Source organism: Ranitomeya variabilis, chromosome 3 (assembly GCF_051348905.1).
Source record: "Ranitomeya variabilis isolate aRanVar5 chromosome 3, aRanVar5.hap1, whole genome shotgun sequence".
NCBI lineage: Eukaryota > Metazoa > Chordata > Amphibia > Anura > Dendrobatidae > Ranitomeya > Ranitomeya variabilis.
The window spans coordinates 511824204-511842890 of NC_135234.1; the positions used below are offsets into that span (position 1 = coordinate 511824204).

The 18687-nt window shown below is 41.3% G+C and overlaps 1 protein-coding gene across 3 annotated transcripts in view; it reads left to right on the forward strand.

Moving 5' to 3' along the window:
* The first annotated feature begins 534 nt into the window (after nucleotides 1–534).
* RGN (regucalcin) overlaps nucleotides 535–18687 on the forward strand; it is a 31233-nt gene continuing 13080 nt past the window's right edge. Inside the window, exons 1-5 of one of the 3 annotated variants that reach the window (XM_077296902.1) lie at nucleotides 535–572; nucleotides 8072–8238; nucleotides 9717–9899; nucleotides 11667–11882; nucleotides 15057–15188. In XM_077296902.1, coding sequence (XP_077153017.1) covers nucleotides 8076–8238; nucleotides 9717–9899; nucleotides 11667–11882; nucleotides 15057–15188 — 694 coding nt within the window. In that variant the 5' untranslated portion in view covers nucleotides 535–572; nucleotides 8072–8075. Of the gene's footprint in view, nucleotides 573–3907; nucleotides 4121–7216; nucleotides 7321–8071; nucleotides 8239–9716; nucleotides 9900–11666; nucleotides 11883–15056; nucleotides 15189–18687 lie in introns of those variants that run through there. The other 2 variants (XM_077296901.1, XM_077296900.1) reach the window with 2 other exon arrangements.

The window sequence follows — 18687 nt, forward strand, 5'->3', positions numbered from 1 at the left end:
CAGCATGGCTACCACAACATCTTGCACCGGCATGCTATTCCATTCGGTTTGTGTATAGTTGGACCATCATTTATGTTTCAACAGGACAATGACCCCAAACACACCTTTCTCTCTACCAGCGGTTATTGTTTAATCAGCCCACCCATTACCCAGTTGGCACACATTGTAGGTTCAGGATTTCCAGCATTGACTTTGATTGAGGCGACATTTACGGTAAAATGTACCAATGAAAGACTACACAAAGCTGAATTTGCTAACATTTTATTTATTGACTTTTTGGAGGTGGTAAGGATCTGTTAAGGCTCTGGTTATGGATTTGTGCTGGGCTAGTAAGAACGGACATCCTTGCTGAATACCAGTGCATGGAGAAAGTGCTGAAGAAGCCTAAAATTTCTGCCTGAGAAGACAGGAATATTTTGCTAATACTCAGCTACAGTCTTTTTAGATGTATCTCAAAGGTGCTTCAACTCTTGGAGTTAAATATTAATAGGCTTGAAATATATAAGACAGGAATTATCACAACCTGTTGCAATCAGGTCACTGCAGGGACTCTGGACCCCTGATATCTCTAGGTAATATCTGATTTCATACATTTATGATGTCTGTATCATATAAAAGGTAAATGACAGTCTGTGTTCTATATTGAAATACTTTACTATTGGAAACTGGATATACAGTATGTAACACAATGCAGTATTGAAAATCCTTGGAAAATCAGTCTCTTGTGTTACCGAAACTGCCTGGCGCTGTTTCCATAACTTCCATTCATTGGTATAGGAGAAATTGTGCTGCTCGCTTGCTATCAGCTGTTTCCGTAGTGGCACCTCAGGTGACGGTGCTTGGATAGCTGAGATTGGAATAACCTTTCAGTCAGCTTTTTCTTGTCATCTATGATTTTTTTCTGTTTTCATATTCTAACAGGAGCTACAATGTACAACAGCTGCAGGCATATGTTGGCAAGGGACTGACTGTGTTGAAAAGTGAGCAGATGGTACAATTTTCATTGTTGGAGTTTTATAATGTACATCTGTTAATGGGGTTTTGCCACTTAATCTGACAGCATCATACTGTAGAGACAAAGATCCTGATTCCAGTGATGTGTCACTTACTGCGCTGCTTGCTGTAGTTTTGATAAGATCATTGTTTTCTCAGCAGCAGATTATCACTTGGGGAACAGTTAACTTACTGACATGTAGTCCCCCATATTCAGGAGCTTTGTATAATTCCTCCTTCATCATTGATTTTCAGCTTTTTGCTTATATAAAGTGTACACAGAAAGCTTCCAATCAGTGGTGTGGGAGGGATTATGCAGGGCTCAGCATTCCAGAACTTTTAGATCTACAGAACATTAAACATTGATTTTATCAAAATTGCAGCAAGCAGCTCAGTAAGGGATACATTGCTGGAATCAGGGTCTCTGCCCCAACACCATGCTACTCTCAGATGTGCGAACAAAAACCTAGTGACAGATTACCTTTAATGGGATTTTCAGGGCTATGCATAGATTTTTTCATCATCACTATGTGACTGCAGATTACCAAATCCTGCCAGCTTGCAATATACACACTGTCAGGATCCCCTTCTTTTGCTGATTTGAGTGGACATCAGTTGACCGTAAGTATGTAATTTGAATATGTGCAGAATAGCAACTTTTCCAGCTTCTCTCAATGCTCTCGAGAGAATCAGATGAGAAGCTACTTGGTGCATGACTGCAACTTCACAAAGTACATATCCTTGTGGTCACGTGAAGACATCTCAAGCTGGCAATGGAGGAGAATCATGACACTGTGCTGTCAAAATTGGCAATTTGCAGTAACATAGGCACACTGCAGAAATGTATGCTTAACCCAGAAAACCCTCTTAATACTGTACAGTGGTTCTCAGGCTGGCTCCAGGTTTTCATGGGCCCCTTTAACACATACCACGATTCATGCACAGATGCACAGATACAGCAGAGAAATAGGTATAGTTCAATGCTAAAGATTTCCCTTACTTCTCACATTACATGAGTGATATCTATTGTAAATTCTTCAATAGCATACGTATAATATAATGCATTCCAAAGTCCTCCGTATAGTATAATGCACAGCCCATATTCCTCCATATAGTATAACGTACAGCCTATAATCCTCCATATATAATGCACAGCCCCTAATTCTCAATATAATATAATGTACCCCCTATATTCCTCCATATTGCGCAATGCACCTCCATGTATAATGCATAGCCCATAGTCGTCAATATTAGTATAATACACAGCCCATATTCTTCATATGATATAATGCACAGCCCATAGTCCTTCAAATAGTATAATGAATGCACCTCCATATATAATGCACAGCCCATAGTCATCAATGTAGCATAATGCATAGCCCATAGTCATCTATGTAGTATAATGCACAGCCCATAGTCATCAATGTAGTATAATACACAACCCATAGTCATCCATGTAGTATAATACACAGCCCATAGTCATCCATGTAGTATAATACACAGCCCATAGTCATCAATGTAGTATAATACACGGCCCATAGTCATCCATGTAGTATAATGCACAGCCCATAGTCATCCATGTAGTATAATACACAGCCCATAGTCATCCATGTAGTAGTATGGCCACTGATATAAATAAATAAAAAAACCTCACCTTTCTTCCGCTTCCCCACCGAGAGGCGTTCTCTTGTAAAGCTGGCAGCTGACTTCAGTGTACAAGCGACAGGAGCACGATGTCACTGCCATGTGGTACCGGTCACATGCACGCCTACATCAGCTGTTGGCCTCTGTTTGGTCTGCAGCGTGTATTTCCAGCCATGGACCCAATGTGTCTGTGTGCTGCAACACACTTCAGATGAATGTGCGTCCAAGCACGTATATCCACCTGAAGTATTTGCTGGCGTCAGTGGTCCTCTCACCTGTCGGGCCAGGCGGTTAGAGCGGTGACCGCTGCGACTGTGGTAGTTATGCCCCTGCCAACAGTGAGTTTGTCCAGGGCCTCAGCACTTGCCAGGTGGTGGCGCTGGTCCTAGTGGTACTAGATGTCTTGTTTGAATCCAGTCTATCCCACAATCCTCCGTGTTGTGATGATGAAGATGTTGGCTGTATGTCTCACGTAAAACACTTCATTCTGCCACATTGAGTGCTGATTACTCTGCTGAAAGCTGAAATCTATGACAAAAGAAACATGATTAGCCATATAGCAATTTGCTTCTGTCCAAAGAATGCAGAACGAGTCAATTATGGTTTCCAGCTATCCTTAAATTCATGGGCAGTCGTCAAAACTACAGGTTTTTTTCCAGTGCATATGAAAAAAATATGGAGGCGATTCCTCAAAGTTTTTTTCCGCCAGATTTCATATTTTTGCACAAAAAAAAGACAATCAAATTCATAACGACAGGCGGAGTTCTCTATGGTACAAATCTTACGCCAGCAGGATTTATGGCAAGGCGCACATAGCCGCGTATGCCAATATGCCTCTCACCTGAAAGTGTCTGCTCCAAAACGCCCCCTCATCATGCCTGGCCTGAGGAAGACATCGGTCTAATGTTGAAATGCATAGCTCTTAATCTTTCAATACATTTTTATGAAGGTATTACCTGCCTGTCTGTCGCAATTCGCAGCAACTTTATCACCCTCTTTTTTTATTTCAGTTTTGTAAAACATTTTTCTGATACATGGTGGTTCCTTGACCATGTATGCTTTTCAAAAATTCCTATAATAATTAGAAAAATCTGGCCTACAATTTTTGACCTGAAAAATAAAAAAAAATCAAACCCTCCCTTTACTAGAATGTGCGAAAATTCAGTTTAATTTCCTGTCCCTTTTCTAGGAGCATGTCAGTGACGTGCTGTGCTGCTCCAATAGGTGGCCTACTTGGATAACTGCTGGATCTTGTGTTTGCTGATCCTTTGACCTCTCAGCAGGCGAGAGAGTTGCAGGAAATGTACTTACAGAGGAGAACGTCCTGATTGTTAGATCAGGCCTTTCACTGTTCCTTCAAGCTTTTCAAAAAGAATCTGAATGCTGAGAAAAAACTCTAAATCCTGTAAATGCAGCAGTTCTCGGGCAAGCAGTGTTTGTGTTGGGTCATTATGGTGATTTAGAAAAACCGTGCTGAATCCTGGTATGTTTTTAATCTCTTCTAGTTTTATGTGGCGTATATGTGTGTGGCCTGGTTCTGGAATATTCTGAATGTGCCCAGGAAAATGTGGAATCTTTATGTTTATGACATTCTGAAGTAAATTATTTGTTACATATCTTACTTGAATTTGGCAAAGCTAATTCTATATTTGTCATACTATCAGGGCCGGTTTTAGGCAAAGTGGGGCCCTAGGCAAATATAGTATAATACACTCCTCATAGTCCTCCATATATTAAAATATACTCCTCAGTCCTCCATATAGCATAATACACTCCTCACAGTGCTCCATATAGTATAATGCACCGCCATAGTCATCCATGTAGTACAATTCACTTCCCATAGTATAATGCACTCCATAGTTCTTCATATAGTATAATGTATTCCCCATAGTCCTCGATACTGTATAATTCAGCCCACATATAGTATAATGCAGCCACCACCCCACAGAGTATAATGCAGCCACCCCACAGAGTATAATGCAGCCACCCCAGAGTATAATGTACCCCCCCACAGAGTATAATGTAAACTCCCCATAGAATATAATGCAGCCCCCCATATAGTATAATGTAGCCCCCTCATAGAGAATGATGCAATCACCCCTCATAGAATATCAATATAATACAGCCCCCCCATAGAATATACTGTAACCCCGAACAAGATATAATACAGCCCACCTCCCCATAGAATATAATATAGCCCCATCAAAGGGTATGATGCAATCATCCCTCATAAAATCTAATAAAGCCCCCCACAGAATATAATGCAGCCCCCCATAGTATATAACACAGCCTCCTACATGGAATATAATGTATAATGTACCCCCCAAATATATAACACAGCCACATAGTATATAACACAGCCTCCCCCATAGAATATAATATACCCCCATAGTATATAGCACAGCCTACATAGTAGTATATAGCACAGCCCACATAGTAGTATATAGCACAGCCCACACAGTAGTATATAGCACAGCCCACACAGTAGTATATAGAACACCCCACACAGTAGTACATAGAACAGCCCACACAGTAGTATAGAGCACAGCCCACACAGTAGTATAGAGCACTGCCCACAGAGTAGTATACAGCTCTGCCCACACAGGAGTATACAGCACTGCCCACACAGTAGTATACAGCACTGCCCACACAGTAGTATACAGCATAGCCCAAAGAGTAGTATACAGCACTGCCCATACAGTAGTATACAGCACTGCCCACAGTAGTATACAGAACTGCCCACAGTAGTAAACAGCACAGCCCACAGTAGTATACAGCACTGCCCATACAGTAGTATACAGCACAGCCCACAGTAGTATACAGCACTGCCCACAGTAGTATACAGCACAGCTCACACAGTAGTATACAGCACTGCCCATACAGTAGTATACAGCACTGCCCAAACAGTAGTATACAGCACTGCCCACAGTAGTATACAGCACAGCCCACAGTAGTATACAGCACAGCCCACAGTAGTATACAGCACTGCCCACAGTAGTATACAGCACAGCCCACACAGTAGTATACAGCACTGCCCATACAGTAGTATACAGCACAGCCCACAGTAGTATACAGCACTGCCCACAGTAGTATACAGCACTGCTGCCCATACAGTAGTATACAACACTGCTGCCCATACAGTAGTATACAGCACTGCCCACACAGTAGTATACAGCACAGCCCACAGTAGTATACAGCACTGCCCACAGTAGTATACAGCACTGCTGCCCATACAGTAGTATACAGCACTGCTGCCCATACAGTAGTATACAGCAATGCCCGCAGTAGTATACAGCACTGCCCACATCCCCCTTCCCTCCCCGCCTCTCTCCTCCCGAGAATGGCCGCACAGTCCAGTAAAAAAAAACAAAAAAAACACAAGCTCCTCACCTCTCCCCGAGCCCGCGCTGCTCCCTGCTCCTGTGTCAGCGGCTGCCGCTGCACTGCCTGACACACAGCGAGTGCGCAATGATGCGCACCCGCTGTGTCAGAGCAGGCAGAGCGGGGAATGATGGGAGAGGGAGCGTCAGGTGACGCTCTCTCCTCCATCATTGCTTTGAACTGTACCGGCAGACACCGGTATAGTTCAATGCGGCGGGGGGAGTCAGCGCTGGCGGCAGGTGGGCCCCCCTGCTTCACAGGGGCCCCATAGCGGCTGCATGACTTGCCGCTAGCTGGGGGCCCCTGGAGGAGCGGGGCAGCTGCCTGGTCTGCCTGCCCCTAACGCCGGCCCTGCATACTATCGAACAAACCTTACAAAGTCCAACATGACTCAAAAGTCCAAGTGTGACTTGACAGTAATTTTTACAAACATTACAACCGAGCGGTCATGACAGAGGTGTATTTAGGGGAGGAGGCAGCCGAGGCATGGGGCAGCAAAGTCAGACCGCCTAATGTGGCTGTGGTTCGAAGTGTGTCCCCCCGACTGCATTCTGTCGCTCCCTAGACTGGAAGTCAGTTGTCTGGGCCACCTGTCAAGCTGACAGCCGGCTCCCAGTGTCTTTCAGATGGGAGTACAATTGAAGCTGTGACCACCAGGTCAGAGCGAAGTCAGCAGCGTGATCAGGTCATGTAATCATGCTGCTGAAGTCACTTGCCGATGCGGAGAGCATGGTGGTAAATGGCCCACATTAGTGGAGCTGAAGACACTGAAGATGGAGGTTAGATTTAGTGTAACAGGGATGGGGGTTATTTACTGTGTATGGGCGGTATTTCCTGTGTGTGGGGGTGTATTTACCATGTGTGTGTTTAGGGGGTGTATTTACTGTGTGTGTGTGGTGTATTTACCATGTGTGTGTTTAGGGGGTGTATTTACTGTGTGTGTGAGGTGTATTTACTGTTTTGGGGTATTTAATGTGTTGGGTATTTACTATGTGTGTGGGGGGTATTTGCTATGTGTGTTGGGGTGTATTTGAATTTGAGGACACAATATGAGGAGGAAAGGGTAATATGGGGGGATGGATGCAGACACAGTATGGTGTATGGCGGTATGGGTGCAGACACAGTATTAGGAATAAGGGGAAAAAGTACGTGGACACAGTATGGGGAGCGAGGGTGATGGGAAGACCATAGAAGATGGAAGTCTGCAGAGAATAGCTGTGGGTGAGAAAACTCATCATAGCGTCTGGACAAGATGAAGAAGAAAAGAAAGAGAACAACTACAGAGACAACGTCGTTGATCAGGTATCTAAATTTAAATTTTTTTTTGTGAAACTAATTCTCATATTTTTACTTATGTTAGGAGGATTAAAGGGGGTGTGTAAGTTTGTGACTGCAGACTTCTGAATTCTCACAGTGCATATTGCAGGCTGCCAAGATTCTCTCGTGCCAGCGATTTTCATACATGTGGTCAGGTGCTGACTAGACATGCATGGCCTCACTCAATGAAAGTGAATGGAGTGGGCTGGACATGTCTAGTCAGTAATAAACAAATCACAAGCCTGCAGCCACCTATAGTGACTGCAGACTTTCATCTCAAACCTGGTTGCACCCTTTAATTATAAAATGAAGCCCTGTATTCAATCCTAACAGCATGTAATATCCTCACAGTCAGGAATCAGCTCTGCTTGCATGATCCAACAGTCATCACATGGCCACTTCACTCATATGCGATTTTCAAACTTTTGGTCACGTGACAACAAGCTTCTCTTCCAGCTTCTCTCAGTTTTTCACAGAACATTGAATTAGGGTGAGCAAAGTGTGCAAATCACATATGTGCTTGGGGGTGCGCCAAACTGAATTCTTGCCCCGGGTGCCAGAAAACATAGATGCACCTCTGGGTCATGAGCTAACCTCACCAAGCCAAATGACCAGGTGAGTATGTGATCCGACCCAACTTCATTTAGCATGCTGTTCAATGCTATATGTATGATCAGTATGTCTGATTTACAATTCTATGAATTTATAATTTGTTTTAATGTCTCCATCTATACAGAGTCATGTCTTCCATCAAGATTGAATGTGTAATCACTGAGAGGTATCGAATTGGAGAGTCTCCAGTCTGGGATGAAAGGGAAAGTCTTTTAGTATACGTTGACATTACAGGACAGAAGGTCTGTCGCTGGGACCCCACTACTAACAAAATCCAAAGTGTATCTTTAGGTAAATGTCACACATACAAAATTAGTTATTCATGGGGTTGGAACCATTATGACTGTGAACTATTATATATTAGATGAAACCAATTACTGGACTAATTACTGTATATATTATATATTGGTCCATCAGTGTATAGGTAACAAACATTTTTTATTTATTTACCTTTTACATTGTTATATTGAATGCTATAGTTGATTCCAGTACTCTCATAAAGATTCCTAAGTTTCTGTGCTTGAAGAACAAATTGGTTATAGAGCTTATATTAAATCTAAGCTACATACAGTGCCATGAAAAACTATTCATACCCCATGAGCTTATCCACATTTTTTCACATTACTCCCACAACCTTACATGTTTTTACTTGGATTTTATGTGATATAATTACACAAAGTAGCAAGTATTTGTGAAGTGTAAATGAAATGATACATGGTTTTCTACTTGTTGTAAAAATATTAATCTGAAAATTGTGATGTGCATTTGTTTTTACCCCACTAAGTCAATACTTTGTAGGACCACTTTTCGCTTTTTTTAGAACGTAACCCTCCTATATTCTTTTCCATAACTTTATCCTTGACCTGTCTGGAGTGTTCCTTGGTTTTCATGATGCTGTTTGATCCCTGTTGTTCTCAAACAAACCTCTGAGGCCTTCACAGAACAGCTATAGCTATGCTGAGAATAAATTACACACAGTTGGACTCAATTTACTAATTAAGTGACTTCTGTAGGCAATTGGTCACTCAGCATTTTATTTCTTTATTCAATTTTCAGATGTATTTTTTTTTTAATAAACAGAAATTATTTCCTTTACACTTCACTAATACTTGTTACTTTTTTGTTAGTTTGTCACATAAAATACATTTAAGTGTGTGTGAGAGACGTGAAAAAGCGTGGAAAAGATCATGGGGTATGAATACTTTTTCAAGGTACCATATAGGTTAAAGGGAACCTGTCTTGTCCTCAAATGCTAGAAACCTGCAGATTAACAGTGTTACAAAGCTCCCTGACTGCCTTATCGAAAGCACTGTTAACGGGAGAAAATGAACTTTAATATTCCTTGGAGCTTCCAACTTTCAGTCAGAGATGTATGCACAGAGCGACTACAGTACACAGTGAGCGGCGGCTGTAAGCTCGCCCCAGCACTTTGACAGTTCATTCTGCACAGGTGCCCTGCAGAGCGAGTTGTTAATGAAAGTGCCAGAGTGTGCTTACAGCCACTGCTCACTGTATACAGAGCGGTGACTTAATCCGTTCCGGTCATGCCTCTATGCCCAAAATTTGGTGGCTCCCGGGAAGAAAAAAGTTATTTTCTTCCAGTAGCCAAAATTTCTGTATTACTTTCAGGTAACTTTTGAACGCTATTATCTTGCAGATTAACCCTACTTAACAGTATAACAGAACATGACAGTTTCCTTTTAAATTGTATATAATTCTAATTTTCAGTTTATTAATGAAGATGTCAACTTATATTGTCTTCTCTGTAGAGGAACCAGTCGGCTCAGTTGCCCTTCGAAAGTCTGGTGGCTATGTAGTTGCCACAGGCACTACATTTGCTGCCCTGAATTGGGAAGACCAGTCCGTAACCCCCCTTGCTCAAGTTGATGAAGATAAACCAAACAATCGTTTCAATGATGGGAAAGTGGACCCAGAAGGAAGATTCTTTGCAGGTGCAATAGAATATATTTTTCATTACTACCGTAGTTAAAATGGTTATCTCACCAAAACAAATCCTTCTAAACAAAAAAATCAAAACAAAAAAGCATAAAATAAAGCCAATCTGGTGATCAGAAGATTTACAACTATCAGGTTTCAGGAAATTATCTGATATTGCTGGGGCAGGGTTCAGTCATGTAATCTATGGATTGATGGAGTCCTCCAATATAAGACCACTCTTATTTGGAAGTTCTGACGAGCTATTAGAGGGAAACAAAAGTAACTATAGTGGTCCACCAAGTTACAACATTAATACTTGGTTAATTCCAGGACAACCCTTGTAAACTGAAACCATTGTAACTTGAGACAATAACTTGATGGAAAACCTAGTAATTGTCCACAAAACAACAAGAACAACCCAAAATGAAAAAAAAAAAATATCCAAGTATTTAAAAGTACCTATCACCAATCTGGGGCTGTACTTTTTATTTAAAGAAGCTCTCCCGTGAAGTTTTATTTTTGCAAAATCTGTAAATATGTGTATATAATATAGTGTGTGAATGTATACGTAATGAAGAAGAAGTGACAGCTGCGGCTGGCCGCTCACTTCTTGAAAATGTATACATCTGAACACGGGGATAGTGAAGCCAGTGCCGATATAACAACCCCACGTGAGCCCCAGGAACGCGACATGGGAGGTGATTATCGGTGTTTTTATTTTAACATGACCAAACATTGAGAATAATTAGGGGTTGTCCTAGTATTGGACAATAACTTTAATATACTTAACTATTGCGGTCTTCAATATACAGCGTCGTTCTGCTCTTCTTCTCAGTGATATCACCAGACTTCAGACTCTCCGTATCACGCTAAATACCAATAGCAACAACGAAGCAGCAGATGATCGGCAATAATAGGACATAACAATTTTTATTTAAATATATAGAGAAAAATAACCAGTTACATTTATGACATACAAGTACAAGTATAATGGGACATTAAAGTTAGAAAATTAAAGAACAGACCTATACCCCACTAGATGAGTAGACATATCATAGATAGATATTGAAGAAGTATATATTAAGTTATGTCCAGAAATTCAATATTTAAATGCTAAATGTCTGTCTAACTAGATAGTATTATGGTACAGGTAAAAGATAAATAATATTCAATATGGTAACAAAAAGAGCCATGGGAATTGACAATAAGTTATAATAGACAAATGGGACATTAGAAGTCACGGGTATAATAGTAGAGACAACCAAAAGGATATGTCACAGTATGACAGTAAAATACTACGGCATATGGAGTTATATGTAAATAGTTTCATTCAAGTATCTGTAGCCATAGTTGGTAGGGTATATGTTCTGCTGACACACCTCGACGTGCGTTTCACCACTTCTGTAGCTTCGTCGGGAGGAAGGGCTGTGCAGATTGTGAAGAAGGGTTCAGAAGAATCTGTAATAGTTATATATTAGTAAGTGCTACAAATGTTATTATGAAGATAAGGAGGACAATCCCTGTTAATAATAAGTGTGTTTCCTATTAAATCAATATTTTAGAACAAGTCATGTTATGGACAATTGTGTAGTTATTAGATTCAATATTTGTGTTTTTTATTATAAGCCAGAAAGAAAACTACCACTATCTCCTTTGTTGACCAATTATTATAAGACAAAGGCCAAACTATGATTGTGGGCTTTAATTAATATTGCTGCGTTATTCTTTTCTTAAGCGACCCCAAGCATTTGTGAAGGCTAACTTGTATTATCTCCTCATAGGCACCATGTCCCAGGAGATCCGCCCAGCAGTGGTGGAGAGGAACCAGGGTTCACTTTTTACTTTATATGCAGATCACTCTGTGGTGAAACACTTTGACATGGTGGATATCTCCAATGGTTTAGACTGGTCTTTGGATCACAAAACCATGTACTACATTGACAGCCTTTCATATACAGTTGATGCATTAGATTATGATGTGAAAACAGGAAAAACATGTAAGTTGTATTTATATACTGCAATGTTAAAATAAAAAATATGGCTCAAAATCATCAATGCGTTTTCACCAGAATTCTAGTGTAAAAGCCCTTGAAATGTCATAAAAATTTAGCTTAACTAGATGTTGCTCAAAAATTTTGCAGCTTTTGTAATTTTTACACCAGTCCTGGCCAAGTCGTTCCCCTTTGGAGTGGGAGTAACTGGGTCAGGATGGGGTGTGGTGAAGCCCACCCGGCAAGTTCATATTTTATGCTAAAAAGTGGCATAAATTACTGCAGAAATATACACCAGCCTCTGGTTGAAGTAACATTTCTGGTGCGGAGGTGCATGGCAAAAGTAAGAGGCACCAAATTCATTAAAAGACATGCTCCTCTTAATGTGTTTTGTACATTTTACTCCAATGAAGGGGTTAATTTACACTGACGTACAAAACACTAGTCTGAATGAATGAGGTCATGGTGTCTTTGGAAATCAACTAAAACACAAGGAAAATATATCATTTGAGACATTTTTCATGCCATTTTTTTCATCTGTGACATTTTCCTTTTCTGTACGGGTGGATATGAGCCACTTATTTGAGGGTAAGATATGGATTACGAATTGTTAACTGAGCACCAGATTTTGTTTGGAATTACCTGTTTTCTGTATAAATCAAGCAGCACTTTACAAAATATTTTTATTGCAGGGGCTATAGACCCTATAACAATCACTCCTTCAGTGTTCTAATCGTTGCCTCCATTTTGCAGAAACTGAAATTTACCTTATGGTGCTTGGTGCACTCTTGGAGTGGCCAAGAGGCTCAGTGCACTGTTCCGTCCATTGGTTCCACCTCCCTCACTAGTGATTGACAGCAGTGGTTGCCCAGAATGAGAACTGTCTGCAGACAAAGCTCATGTAAGCTAGTGCTGTCAATCACTAGGAAGGGAGATGGGGTAGTGATGAGCGAACATGCTCTGATAAGGTGCTCGGGTTCTAACCAAGAGTCTTCGGTGTGCTCAAATAATATGTTCGAGTCCCTGTTCGACAGCCGCAATACATTCAGGGATTGTCCGTTTGTTAGGCAATCCCTGGCTGCATGTGTTGCAGCTGTTGAACAGTCGCAAGACATGCAAGCGTGTGGACTTGAACATACTATTCGAGCATGCCGAAGACACTCGGTTAGCACCTCATCTCAGCACGTTCGCTAAGATGGCATGCAAACACAGTTGGCATAACAGTGAATGAGTCTCTTGGCTACACCAAGGATGCAGTAAGCACTGTTATTAGCATACTTGACTAAACTACAGTTAGTGTGATTAGAACACTAACGGTGCTTTCACATTACGTTGTGTCCCCATCGGGCATACATCCGCAATCCTCTGCAAAACGGTGGACACTCATAGTAGACTGCATCTGAGTGTCCGCCTCCTGTAGGTGTACAGTCTTGAGAAAAGTGCACGGCAGAGCTCACATTCGCTCTGCTGTCACTATTGCAGACTATGGCCTCATCGGCGCATATGTCCGGACCCCATTTTGTGTGGAATTTCGGACATATGTCCTGACGGGGACACACAACACAATGTGAAAGCACCCTAGGCCATGTTCCTATGTAGCATAAATACTTGTTTTTTTTTCCGCTGTGTTATTGTGCAGAAAATTTGCTGTGTTTAACTGTAAAAGCATAGTTAATGAAAACTCATGCCCACTGTGTTTTTAATGACATTGATCATTTGTGCAGTTTTTGGTGAGCTTTTCTCTATATGCTACTATGGAGATCCTGAAAAAGAAGACATGTAAAAAATGCAGTTTTTGTGGTTAATTGCAGGATCAAAGCTTTAGGCCACGTTCACACGTTCAGTATTTGGTCAGTATGTTACCTCAATATCTGTAAGCCAAAATCAAGAGTGGAACATTCAGAGGAAAAGTATAATAGAAACATATGCACCACTTCTGCATTTATCACCCACTCCTGGTTTTGGCTTACACTTACTGAGGTAAAATACTGACCAAATACTGAACGTGTGCCCGTGGCCTTATTGCACTAAAAGAAGTATTATAAAACACTGTTTCGAGTCTGACCCCAAAACACATGAAATAAATGCAAAAACGCAAGCAAAAAACACAGCAAATACACAGTAATCAGGTACGATTGTTATTGGATATTTTGCTGCAGACATTTGAAAAAAACACTATATCCTCCCTTTAGACTGCAGCAGTCACATGCCGGGTCATTTTGGGCCCTGTGGGATGTAGCCGAAGCGCATTATCAATTGATTAAGTGCTTTACCGAAAACCAGCTGTTTCACCAAAATGCCGCACATCTGTTTTCCTGCAAAATCCAACAGCAACTTTACATACATGTTTAAATGACAGCTGCCACATGCCCCTTTGGAATTTGGCTATGTCACAACCATGTTAGTGTGGCCCCAAGGTTAATATAGACGTAGGTGCAAATATTTTGCCAAAATTAATAACAAGTGGAAGTGGGAGGAAACATCACATAAACTCGTAAAATTGGTTAAACAAACCTACATAGTGATTACACAGTCAGCGAATATATTCATCCCTTCTACACTTCCATGTGGAGCTGCCTATTTCTCACGGATGAAGCCAAGTTTTTACACCACCTGTTTGTAGAGAATTGGCCTTGGGCAAAGGTTTGTCGCCTAGTTAAAAAGGCACAATTAGTAAATGTCTATCTAATTTTACTGACCGTAAGGTGCAAATAGGTGGAAAAAATGTAGCAACAGAATAATAAATGCAGTGCACGTAGCTTAGACAGATACAAAAGGCACAAGAAAATGGTGTAAAAGGGCTAATATATTCTCCCCACATAATGTGTAATTTTACAAAAATACAAGCCCCTAAATGTGACATGTATAAATGCAAGGGGATGTATTCTGTAAAATAAGATGCCATGCTAAAATACAATCTTCTCTCCGGTTAGTAAACATTTCATCCTAACATGCCTTTGGGAGTAACCACCTGTTAATGCCCAGAGATGTACAGACGCTGGATACAGCAAGCATTGTTAAATGCCGGCCAAGTCATGGGCTGGGAAGCCACCAGCTCCCTACAGAATGGGTTGTATCATCTATTACTGGGGGTCCGAGACTCTTTTGATTACTTTGGTAGTAATGTCTACTGCATTGGTACCAGCCAGTATTAATTACCATAACTGCTTCTCTCCATAGCCAATCGCCGCCATGTCTACAAGTTACAGCAGGATGAAGGGATCCCTGATGGCATGTGCATAGATGCAGAAGGAAAACTTTGGGTTGCTTGCTATAATGGAGGCAGAGTAATCCGTATTGATCCTCTAGCTGGTAGGATATATAAATATGTTATTCTTGTTTTTTCAGTAGTGGTTTTTTTTTCCTGAGAATATTTTTATTGCTTGATTTACCACCCTCATTGCAATAGTGTCCGCCTTGAAAATCCTAGTACCGGTAATTTAATATGATAGGCACATGGCAGCAAGTTGCTAGGTGCTCAATGGTAAATATCAACCATAGAATTTCCAAGGAAAATCAATCAACTCCAGTAATGCAAAAGGATTTATTGAGATAACAAGTTCATCATCAAATTAATGTATGTGAAGATGGGCCAACGTTTCGGTCCTGTTCAGGAAGTCCTGAGGATGAAGTTGGATAACTTCAAAACGCGCAGATATATAAAAAAAAACAAACACATTTATTCATCCTGTGTTTCCTGGGTCCTTAGGCTAGGTTCACATTGCGTTAGGGCGATCCGTTTAACGGATCCGTTAAACAGATGCGCTAATGCTGATGCCAAAAATTGCTTTTTCCTACAGTCGTGCTAACGCATTGTAGCATTGCGTTAGCAGTAGAGGTCTATGCACAGCAAACGGATGCGTTAGACTTAACGTACCCGAAAATGCGGTAAACTACATTCGAGGGTGCGTTACAAAGTAACGCATCATCGCTAACGCATGCTGATTTTGACAAGCGTTAGGAAACGTTACGATAATGTAAGTCTATAGGTGTGTTAACGGATTCGTTACATTGCGTTAGTGCCGCTAAGTAATGGATCCGTTAAACGGATCGCCCTAATGCAATGTGAACCTAGCCTTACCGTGGAACCTCACCAGCAACGCAGAAAAAACACTCATCTCTCACTACAAATATATGTGATTGATCATACATTTGTAACAGTCAAAATAAGTAAACACAAATAGCTGTAACTACGGTAGTAGTATGATGTTCAATCAAACGTCCAGAGTGAGAACCAACTTTAGGTTATTCAATAGGTGATTAAAAAGCCTGTTTGTTGGGCTCTCCATATATGTGTTGTGACAGTGACACAGCCGTGACACATGCAGCTGCGGCACCGATCAGCTGATGAGCCGGAGAGCTCCAGGTATCCGGGTTCCCTCTGCAGCTTATTCTGTAAGCGCTATAGCTTGCCGAATAAGAGGGAACATATTCGCTCAATTCTAATTTATTTTCTCCAGTGTTGGGTAGTCTTGTAGTGACCTACTCCTTATGATTTTGTCGGGGTCGTAAAACGACAATTAATCCTCATTCACCAGTCATTCCAAATTGTAATGTGAGCGCAGAACATCTGGTACCGAAAAAAGAAATGATTCAGACACGTAGCTGATTCAATCTTTGCTGATGCTCTTGCGTTCACCTCCGTGAGGAGCCGAGCAGCAACTAACTTTTATTTTCCAATACACAATACTAAAAAGGGAATGCAATAGGTGGGGTTTAAGCAGTATACGTCTAGTGCTCAGTCCTTTTGATTCGTCGAACGCCTCCTGGTGGATTCCTCCTCTTCTTCACATTCCTTTAGTTTCGTTTCCAAAGAAATGAATCTTGTCCCTTCGGACACAAGGGTGAAACGAAACTGAACACTGGTAGCCATTTTTAAATACAATTACATTTGCATTAGCAGGGGAAAACTTATTGTTTCACAGTATAAGAGTATAGCAGTACAAAAAGAGTATAAAGATATATAAAAGTATAAAAAGCATATAAGAAAATACATTTTCACCTTGACAATCCCCCCTAAACACTAAGTTTTTCCCTTAAAGAAGGATCCTTCGAGACTGTCCATGTGATGGGGAAAGGGGAGGTGGATTTCTTCATCCAGACACCTCAGAAACTCTCCCCTAGTGAGAGGCCTCCAGGCAGCTGAACCCTTCTCTAACCTCACATGGAGTTCTCCCACTGTCCCTAAACTAAATCTCTTAGCATCATCTGAGAATGGGGGGTTTTGTCTACTCTCTTGAGAGGAATATACTTAGGGATCTCCCCTAGTTCAGTACCATCGTACTCTGGTGGATCTATTTCTTGAATGAGGAAGGTGCCAGTCGGAGTTGCTTTGGCAACAACCTTTTTGTACAAGGGAATAACACAACAGAGGATTATTGATCCAATTACAAGGAGGGCAATCAATACCAGACAGGCTTGTTGAAAGAATCCCTTGAGCCCACCCAACCAACTGGAAAAGAAAGATGTGTCTACTCCAGCATTAGTTTTCAATTCTGCTGCTAACCCAGTTATCTTTTTAAGGGCTATCATGGTTTTTCCATTCACTCCAGTGTTCTGAGGGATATAGGTACAACACTCCTCTCCCACCATCCCACAAACTCCTCCTTTCTCAGCTAAAATCATATCAAGGGCTAGTCGGTTTTGAAGAGTCATTCTAGTGTTAGGGCCCAATTCTTCAACTATACCCTGGAAGACATCTTGGCTAAAATTGACAAACCTTTGTTCACTGTAATATATGTAATTGATCCATTCAACATTTTTATTAATCTGCACCTGTGGGATTATAGAAGCAAAGCCAGCATAGATCTGGTTCTGGGCTTTAAACTGGTCAGGCACCCCCCTTGGCACTCCAATGGCATCAATATATACCAGTGGATCTTCTTCATAACTCATATAGAGCTGATCAAAACTTCTCCTCTTTCTGGTAGGTTCATCAGGTATCTTTGGTGTACATATATTGTGTATATTTAATTAGCAAATCAGTATCTAGAGAACTGTTCCCTTTGCAGAAACCTGTCTCGAAGATCCCTACTAGTGTACCTGTGGTGTCGTGGGAATTGTAGCAGGTGTAATTGTCAGCCAATACGGTTACTTCTCCTAGGACCTTTAGTCTGGGTTCCTTATGAATTAGTAGGACATAATCTGGACAATCAGTGGACTTCAAACCTTTCAACAAATTCATGACACAGGCGGTGGTGTTGTCATCAGGAAAAAGCAATACATGCGTGTATAGATATGTATTCGCAGCAGCACAAGCAACACATCCTACAGAGATATTCTGAACTCTTACATTGTATCTCACCCATTCTAACCACAGGTTTTTCCTTGGAGCTGTTTGTGTTTCTATGGAGAAAACCTCTTGCCAACTGAGACCTGGAATGGGTATCACTTCATTAACTACATTTTGCAAACGCTCACCTGGGCCTGTTTTAGGTGTACTGGTAACAGGGGCCTTGGTTGGTCTAGAGCTAATATCCTGGAGCTGTATATGGCCTAAATACGCATAGGGTCCAGCACTAAATACATAATTATAATTCCTTCCCAATACGAACGTCTGCAGATCAGCAGATTGGGGGTTTTCAAGATTCAGGAGGAGGGGGTGACAGCTTCTACCCCATTTACAGCCCCTAAGTGGTTGCAGGAGGGCTGTTAGATGCATTCTCTCACGAAGACTCCTACCCGTCCCATCCTTGGGAACATGGCTTCACTAGGTTTATATCCCCAATCATCTCCTGTATTCCAGGCAGCATCTGTCCAATAATAACAATTATTGTTGTCATTTCTGGTAACACATATATAAAACTGGATG